General features: G+C 35.3%; 2 protein-coding genes across 2 annotated transcripts; one reads left to right on the top strand and one right to left on the bottom strand.

Moving 5' to 3' along the window:
* Positions 1-1290: 1290 nt before the first annotated feature.
* LOC104816943 lies at positions 1291-2983 on the top strand. The gene is made up of 4 exons (XM_010545986.2): positions 1291-1545; positions 2176-2246; positions 2328-2414; positions 2501-2983. The coding sequence occupies exons 1-4, from the start codon at positions 1443-1445 to the stop codon at positions 2768-2770; spliced, it is 531 nt and encodes a 176-aa protein (XP_010544288.1). The 5' UTR covers positions 1291-1442; the 3' UTR covers positions 2771-2983.
* On the bottom strand, positions 2984-6307 carry LOC104816942 (pentatricopeptide repeat-containing protein At2g26790, mitochondrial). The gene has a single exon (XM_010545985.1). It carries the CDS (start codon positions 6088-6090, stop codon positions 3676-3678), a length of 2415 nt encoding a protein of 804 aa, XP_010544287.1. The 5' UTR covers positions 6091-6307; the 3' UTR covers positions 2984-3675.
* Positions 6308-9249: the final 2942 nt, after the last annotated feature.

Below are 9249 nucleotides of genomic sequence, written 5' to 3'. Positions count from 1 at the left end.
CCAAATTGATACACGAACTACCCAATTTAACTGCAATTTCCTACACAATCCGAAAACGGTGTTAAGTGTCCGTTAAACGCTGACGTGGTACGCCACGTGGCGGCTGACGTGGCATGCCACATAGATTTTTTGCCACATCAGCATACCACGTCGGATTTTCAAAAAAAAAATCCGAAAAAATATGAAAAAAATCGATTTAAAAAAAATTAAAAATAAAATAAACAATCCGAAAACGGTGTTAAGTGTCCGTTAAACGCTGACGTGGTACGCCACGTGGCGGCTGGCGTAGCATGCTACATAGATTTTTTTGTCACATCAACATGTCACGTCGGATTTTTAAAAAAATCCAAAAAATATGAAAAAATTTGAAATTTTAAAAAAAATTAAAAATAAAATAAATAAACAGCATATACAAATATATATGCATATACATACATACAAGTATATTTATATATATACACATACATATATATAAATACGTATACACGTATATATATGAATACATATTTATATATATAAATATATTTGTATGTATGTATATGCATATATATTTGTATAAATGCATGTATATATGTGTATATTTTTATTTGATATATATAGAAATATATATACATAGAAGTATTTATGTTTATATTTGTATTTGTATGTGGATATGAATATATATATATATATGAATTTTTTTTATTTTGTATGTATGTATGTATATGTATATATAAATATATTTGTTTGTATGTATATGTATATATATTTGTATATATATGTGTATGTTTTTTTATTTTGTATATATATTTATATTTTTATTTGTATATAGATATGAATATATATGTATATATATATATATATTTTTTTTGCTGTTTATTTATTTTATTTTTATTTTTTTTTTAAATTTCGATTTTTTTCATATTTTTTTGGATTTTTTTTAAAAAATCCGACGTGACATGCTGATGTGGTAAAAATCTATGTGGCGTGCCACGTCAGCAGCTACGTGGCGTGCCACGTCAGCGGTTAACGGATACTTAACACCGTTTTTGGATTGCGTAGGAAATTGCAGTTAAATTGGGTAATTTGTATATTAATTTGATACATTTGATAATTTGGTATAGTTTTTTGTCGAATTAAAAATTCGTTTAGAAAAAGATCACATTTTAAAGGGTCGGCATAGTAAAATGTTATTTTCCCAAATAGTTACGGTTTTAATTGGATTATTTTAAAAGAAAAAAATTGGGCTTTCCCACGACAAGTTGCTACCGAATTGGCGGTTTTGTGAAAGGAATATCGGTTAGGTTTTCTGCCCCCAGACTTCGTCACCTCATCAATTTTTTTCTGTGGAGGGAAAAAAAAAATTGCACTCCCTTTCCCCTTCGATTTCGACCCTAGGGTTTCAGGAAAGCTTCAAAGCCCCGGCCTCCGCTTCGTCAAACTCTTAATTTCCGGAAGAGAAAATGCAGAACCGGAAGCAGAAGGAAAAGAAGAAGGAAACCATGGAGTCGATCGATAATCATGACCTGAGCTTTAGGAAGATCATGAAAGATGTTGAGCTCTTCAGTAATGTCCCTTTTCTTCTACTTCTTCTTCTCTTTTGCTATACTCGTTTTTTTCCGTTCTTCGATATGTGAATGAAGAAATTTGATTTCGGATTTAGCATCGCTTAGGTTTTCCAGATTCACTGTTACTGGTAGATTGTACGGATTGTTTTAGATGCTAAGAATGTTTCTGTTTACTGCCAGCGCCAATTTCTTCGGATTTCTTCTCTAATTAGATCTTATCTACATTGAAGACGCAAATTTGTTCGGATGACTTCTGTATGTCCCATTAGTTGGATAGATAGATCCACGAATTCGCACGGTCAAGGTTTTTAATTTGTTTGGAATTCGATTTGCTAGAATTCTGATCACTTCGGAGGAGGAGAAACTAGTTTAATCATGAACATGGATGGATTTATAAGTAGGTAAATTGGTTACGGAAAACCAAAAATTCCGAATACTTGTGTATACTTAGTACCAATTCAAAGCTAGTTGCGGTTCCTATGTGCATTTACTCACAATTTTTATTTCTGTGTCAAAGGAATTTCTCTTCCTTCAAATGTTTTCCCCTGGTTTTAGCATTTCACCGGTAATCATATATTATGGTGCTGCAAGTTTTATGCTTTCTTGCCCTAATTACTACTGTGTTAAGGTTCCTCGCATATGACATGGAAGGAGAGGAAAGCGATGGAGAACAACAAGGTTGTCACACTCGGTGGAAAGGTAAGAGAACATAAAAGTAAACTTTTTTAGTAACCTGATTTTTATGGCCTTCGCTTACTAAGTCTAATGCTGTTTATGCAGCCCCCGAAGAAGCAGAGGTTACCATTGAGTGTAGCACGAGTACAAATGAAGAAACAAAAAGAAAGGGAACAAAAGATGCTTGAACAGGTGATCCACCTATCTGATGTCCTCTCTTTCATGCCCAGCTTGAAAAATCCCCACCACTTGTCTCACCTATTTATTTGGTGTTGCAGAGCACGATCCTTGACCGATTTGGGGGAAATTTTGGTGCAAATACTAAGAAACCCGTGGAGAGGCGGAGGCCAGAGCAGAGAGTGCTCAAAGCAACTGAAGGGAACTTCAGGAATGGCGTTCTAGACGTCAGACATTTGCTACATTCCTCCGGGCCTTCAAGGGATACCAGTAGGAGCAGCGATTTAAGCAATCACGGTAAGAAGAATAACAAGGGAGGCAGCAAAAAGAAGAAAGGGCAGAAGAAAGGTGGCAAAAGGAAAAGCAGATAATCTCATTGCCTAAGAAATTTTCCGGGACATACGCTGCCTTAGGGGTGTACCTGCATCGATCTCGGATCATTGAGCAGCTTGAGCTATACTGGAGGGTGAATTTGAGGATGTAGAGTGTGTTCTGTTTGTTGCAGCTTAGAGTTTTAGACTGGTCGATGTTTACTAAATCAAAGCATTATGATTACTTTATTGATTTGATAGTGTTGATTCATCTTTTTTTTTTTGTCTCTTTTGGATTGGTTTCAGATTCGTCAGATTATTACCATGACCTGTCCCTGGCTTTGCCTTCTAGGTAAAACAGAGTTTGAGGATTGTCAAAATACAGCCATGGAAGACTGGTGAAACAGAACACTGGAATAGGAAACAGTCCAATCTACCATTTGATCCCTAAAACTGTGATTTGTGTTCACAAAAGCAACCATAGAGATTGTGTTGGAAAAAAAATACTCCTACTATTCGTATTAATTACAAAATTGAATTCTGCAAACGATGTTCTAAATCTATACATACCAAACATGAGGCGGTATCAACTGCAAGATTACAACAGAAAGAATTCATGGTAAGATCAATCGCTCTTAAGTGTCATCAACTGATCTTTCTCACCCTATGAATGTGTACAAGGCAACCCAAGAAAGGACCCTATATGCAGATGTGTTCCAAATCTTGAAATTTGAAATCTGCAAACGATATTCCAGATCTTGAATTCTCTGCTGATGCAGCAGAGCCAGGCTTTATGGTAAGAAGGATATGTTCTCAATATCCACAATGTTATCTGCCATGATTCACTCATATGTGCTGGTTTGCCCCCAGGAGATAGCTGTCACAACAGCTCATGTGGTTCACCTAGCTGTCACAACAGCTCATGTGGTTCACCGCAATTGCTGGCTCATTACCGACATTGAAATCTAACGGCTTTTTAAAATACCACGCTTTACTACGGCCAAAGAACGTCTATCTAACCGTATGTTCTTATGTGATGCTTCAGAAACAAGTGTGATTGCCTTATCGATATGCCCTTTCCTACAATAGCCAGATATTAGAGCAGCATATGGCACAAAATCAGGCTCCAGCCCCTCATCTATCATCTGATCAAAGAGTTTTGCTGCATCTTCAAGGTTCTCTGTCTTGCATTGTTTATCGATCAGTACAGTGTAGCAAATAACATCTGGCTTGACATCACTTGCATTCATTTCCGCCCATAATGTCAAAGCATTCGTCCTCAGCACCTCGTCTTGTTCAGCATCTGTACCAGAACAACATCTTGAACCCATTTTATGGCCGTTGAGCAAAACTGTGTACACTATCACATCAGGTTTAATTCCTCTCTGCTTCATATCATCAAAAAGAAGATTCGCTTTCTGCAAACGATTTTCTCTACAGTATGCGTTAATCATAATCGTGTATGTAAACAGATCAGGAATCATCCCTCTCGTCACCATATCATCGAACAACAGCTGGGCTTTTCTCAGTTCATTGACCCGACAAAAAGCACCTATTAAAGCACCAAACATGCTTTTGCTAGGTTCAATCTTAAAAGCCAACATTGTCTCCATTACGGCTTTAGCTTTGTCAATGTGACCATCGTTGCAAAGACTAGTGAATAGCTTAAAGCACACATTCTTGCTCCAAAAATTTACTTTCTTAGACTGTTTACTGAATAGTTCAAAGGCCTCTTCCGGAAGGCCAGCTTCACAGTAACCTTTTACCATGGAAGCATAATTTTCTAGACATTTTTTATCTCTCAGACTCCTCAAAAACTCTTCGGCATCTGCTACTTTACCTGCAATACACAAGCCTTCAATGATCACATTGTGAATAACAGCATTAGGCTCTAGACCTTGAGCTCTCACTTCGTCTAGAACATCACATGCCTCTTTTTTGTGACCATTCCTGGCCAATCCCCGGGCAAGTACACAGTATGTAACCATATCAGGCTTCAGACCCTTTTCTTTCATTTCATCGATCAAATTTAGGGCATCAACAACCTTACCTTGTAAACAATACCCACCTATCAAAGTGGTATAGTTGATGACATCAGGAACCAAATGTCTCCGAGTCATCTCCTCGAGTAATACAACAGAGTCTTCTACTTTTCCTAGCTTGCACAAAGCATCCAATGCTACATTGTAGCAAACTCTATCTAAGAAAATACCCATGTCTCTAACCTCTATGAACATATCGAAGGCTTCCGCATACATGCCGGTCAAACAAAAGCTCTGAAGGATCGTGCTTGCGGTCACACAATTTATTTTTACTCCCCTCTCCTTCATTTTATTGTAAAATTCCAGGGCTTTAACTAAATTACCGTTCTTACAGTGCCCAGAAATTACATTCGAATAAACATGTTCGACAGGTTCAAACCCATGTTGTTCCATGTCAAGCATAACATATTCAGCCGCTTCCATATTCATCTCGTTACAAAACCCTTTGACCACCATGTCATATGCAAAGATATCCACCTGAATTTTTGCATTCCTCAACCATACAAGCAGCTGATAAGCTAAAGTTGTCCTCTGATTCATGCAGAGCCCTTCAATATACGTCGTATAAGCAAACACGTTTGTTGTCATCCCTGCTTCTGCCATTTCGTGCAACAGATCAGACGCTTCTTCCAAATTACCTTCTTTACACGATGCCTTGATCACAATTCCATAAGTGTAATCATTCGCATTCAGACCGATCCGCTTGAGCTGTCGAAAAATAGACACAGCTGTACTGTTCTTCCCATGCGTAATCAAACGGTTCAATAAGAAGTTGCAAGAAAGGATATTCGGAACAAATCCCCCACGATTGGCCTGGAACAAAGTGTCGATAGCTTCATCAAACATTCTGAGACTAGCATAAGCTTTGACCAAGCCATTGGAGAGTAGGGTCAACACCATGGACCCTTCTTCCTCACCTTCTGCAACCGCACCTACCAAATCCATGACACTGAAACCACGTTCCTCATCATCTTCTTTAATGAGTTCCACTAATATCGAATCTAACTTCCTCTGGAAACCCCAACAGCAAATGGATCTAACAACAGCAGCGTATGTGTAAAGATCGAGCGAAACCCCATGTTCTTTAACTTGCGACAGAAACGACAAAGCAGTAGAAGGGTCGTCACTCAAACTATAAAAGGTCCGCAAAACTCCAACTTTATGCAACTCCAATGCGTTGTAATTAAAGTTACCTCCTTTCTGGGTATCAACCCATTGTTCAGAATCTGATACATTAGGGTTCATCCAAACATCACAGCAAACCGAAAACAGACGCTGATACAGAGCTCTTCTGAAGCATCTCCCATGTGAAACTAACGAAGTAGGACAAACCCACATGGGAATGAATCGCGTCAAAACAACGTCGAGAGGCGAAATGGGATTACGGCGAGAATCGTGTTGTGGCAATTCATACTAGTAAACTCTCGGGGTTGGGGAAGAAGGCCGTAAAGATAGAGCCACTTAAGCAGTTCGTTGAAGCCAACGTTCGCCAAACGAATCGAGAGTTATGACAAAGATCTTATGTTATTCGCCTGAGATTGAACTGAGACAAGGTTTCGGCTTTCGTACCCACAGGAGAACACGCCAGGTTTTGTTAGGGGTTTGGGCTGGCAAAAACTGGTTCGATTCGGTCCGTTTATTATTAAACGAACCGATTGGTTATGAAAATTTAATAACCAAAATAAACCGGTTAATTAATCGGTTCGGTTATCTTAATTATATATATTGGAGTTAACCGAACCGAGAGTCGCTCAAACTCACTTGTCTCTCTCTTCCCGCTGGAGATGACCAATTTGATTAATAACCTACTAATAAATGAATCGATCTGAACTGTATAACCGTAATCCAATTGAATTTGGTACAAATGAAATGATTATATTTTTTCAAGAATCCAAAAATCGAATAAAAAATAACCGAAAAACAAAAAAATCTTTAAACCCTGAACATTTTTTTTTAAAAAACGGAAATAAAATCGAATCGAATCTGAAACCGAAATAAAACGAACTAAATCGAATCAAGTTTAATATAAAAACCGAATAATTATAATTTTTTAAAAACTGATAATCGAATTTGGATATAACTAAACCAAAATTTGAAATAACCTTTTTTCTACCATCAAAATCTCAAATTAAATTAAATCTATTTTCTTTAATGGTGATTATTTTTAAAATTGGAAGCCAATAAAACTGATCACTAGAATAAGGATCGGACTATGAAATTATATAAAATACTGAATAGAACATTTATAAAAGTATTCATCGTAGCATACATATACACGCGGAGATATACATATACGGAGATACCACCATCGGAACCCGTAAGCATGGGCAAATTGATTAGAGGATTTGAAATGTAAAATAATTAAGAAAGTTGTAATTTAAAGGCTTGAATTTTCTATCTTTTAATATAATGTGTTGCGTAAATGGAAAATATTTAAGACATTTGAATTGTGCCGAAATTGCAATGGAGAGAAAAAAAATTAGCATACATTTCATAGTTTGTCATTTGGTCTCTCTATATTCATTTTTGTTGTTGTACTTCTTTCGGTTAGGGTATCAATTTTGGTCCGAAAATTGAAGTCCGACTAAAGCCTATCGGAAAAATATTAGAATTAAGACCTGAACTTATAAACCCAACAAAATAAATTCAAATTTTCCAGTAATATTCAAATTAAATTTCGGGTCGACTCCAAAAGTTATAGATCTACAAAAATTCGGACCGATCCAAACCCGAAATCTTCGGATCAAGTACAAGCTCAGATCAGGTTGAACCGGACCGATCTATTTGTTAGCAAATTAATAATAATTAAAAATTATAATGATTATGTTATGTAAATAATTAATATATTTATATTATTTTAAAAATAGGATTATTATATTCATTATAATATTATTTATCGCCGCAAAATTTGCACAAATGTTTGCAACAGTTCTAATCCGCGATGTTTTTCAACACCTTTTTGGGACAACGTTTTATATTTTATTATATAGCTCTTTTTCCTTTCTATGCTTCAGTAAACATTATTAAACTATTTTCAAGAACTATTTTTTTTCACATGATTTTTCTTTTATTCTTATAAAAAAATAACATTTTTAATTATTCCCCATTTTGGTGAGGATAAGATAAAGTAAAATCCAAAATAACTGAAGTTTTAGAGGTTAGCACTTTCAATGTAAGATTCACTTAACAATTAGAACTGAGTCAAAGTGCCGTATTCTTGCTTTCGACTATCTTCAAATTAGACACTGATTTTAATACATCATTTATTGATTTCTTTATTGTTCTTTGTTTTTACCAATTTTTTGTTTGTGCAGAAGTTGATGTGGAATTTTGTTAACAATTTTCAGGTTTTTTTAATTTTTTTTTTCGTGTAAATTTATCTTATATATATACATATACACATACTAGATGTTGCAGTGACAATTATAACACGGATTGTAAATCTGTAATGGTTTTTAATAAGTCAATGGTTTGTTGTTATCCTCAAACACTATAAAATAAACTTTGGAGATTTTGGTATTAATCTCTACTTTTTAGATTTATAAATATGTTGATGTATTCTGCTATGCGAATATTTTGTTTGGAAAATATGGACAACTTTTGCTATTGATTAGATCTTAATTTTTATGATTAGTCTTTTAAGTTTGGACCCATATTTTTATTAAAACAATCATAAATAAATAACTTGGAAAGAGAAACCAACATGTAACGGTGACGTCATAATGACGTGAGAAATTCGAGTTTATATACCGAATGATAATTATTGTCTGCGAGGACCGAAAGTAAAAGCACCCGACCTACCCTTATGACAATATTTCCAACAACTACTTTAATGGCCACCATTTATTTATTTTTTATTATGGAGCACTTTACATTAATTTCTTCTACATTTGTTATTGTTACTAAAAGGAATAAAACCATGCACATCTCTGCATATATTCATGAAAAAAGAAAACCAGGAGTTACCATAAAAAGATAACGCTGTTTTTTGCACTAGAAAACTATAAAAATTAAAACCTAAAATGCCTAATATATAATAAAGTATTTTATAAAAAAATTTGAAAATAAGGTGTGACAAATGGGACATATGTACCACATGCGTCAAAGATTGGCTTGGCATTACTAATTAATTAACAAAGAAAATGTAAGTTGTGACCATGGAGAAGAAGAAAAAGGACTGTAAATATAATTTAGTTGCACATTGAACCATATGCGAAAACGATATCAAGGAATTAGAAAATCTGCGATGAGAAGAGGGAAATGGAAATGGAAATGAAAATGAAAATGAAAATTACAAGTTTCTTGATTTTGGGTACACTTCATGCGTGTGCTTGTTTCATCATCTCCATTCCCCAAGATTACAACTCCAAATCCCAGATGAGCTCGAGGACGAAGATGATGATCACATCCAACGATTACGACGATTATAAATTTTACCCTTTTTTTCCCACAAAAAGCCGACACAAAATTCCAAAACGGTATCAGACCAGAAGAGCG

The sequence above is a fragment of the Tarenaya hassleriana genome, unplaced genomic scaffold (assembly GCF_000463585.1).
Source record: "Tarenaya hassleriana unplaced genomic scaffold, ASM46358v1 Cleome26, whole genome shotgun sequence".
Lineage (NCBI taxonomy): Eukaryota > Viridiplantae > Streptophyta > Magnoliopsida > Brassicales > Cleomaceae > Tarenaya > Tarenaya hassleriana.
Note: the sequence above shows the minus strand (reverse complement) of the source record. Positions and strands in the feature narration are given on the sequence as shown.

Bases quoted from the DNA above. Each gene is read 5' to 3' on its own strand.
- LOC104816943 (XM_010545986.2), top strand. From the start codon at position 1,443: ATGCAGAACCGGAAGCAGAAGGAAAAGAAGAAGGAAACCATGGAGTCG. The intron at 2,247-2,327 runs GTAAGAGAACAT...CTGTTTATGCAG, and splicing joins TTGTCACACTCGGTGGAAAG to CCCCCGAAGAAGCAGAGGTT. The intron at 2,415-2,500 runs GTGATCCACCTA...TTGGTGTTGCAG, and splicing joins AACAAAAGATGCTTGAACAG to AGCACGATCCTTGACCGATT.
- LOC104816942 (XM_010545985.1), bottom strand. From the start codon at position 6,090: ATGTGGGTTTGTCCTACTTCGTTAGTTTCACATGGGAGATGCTTCAGA.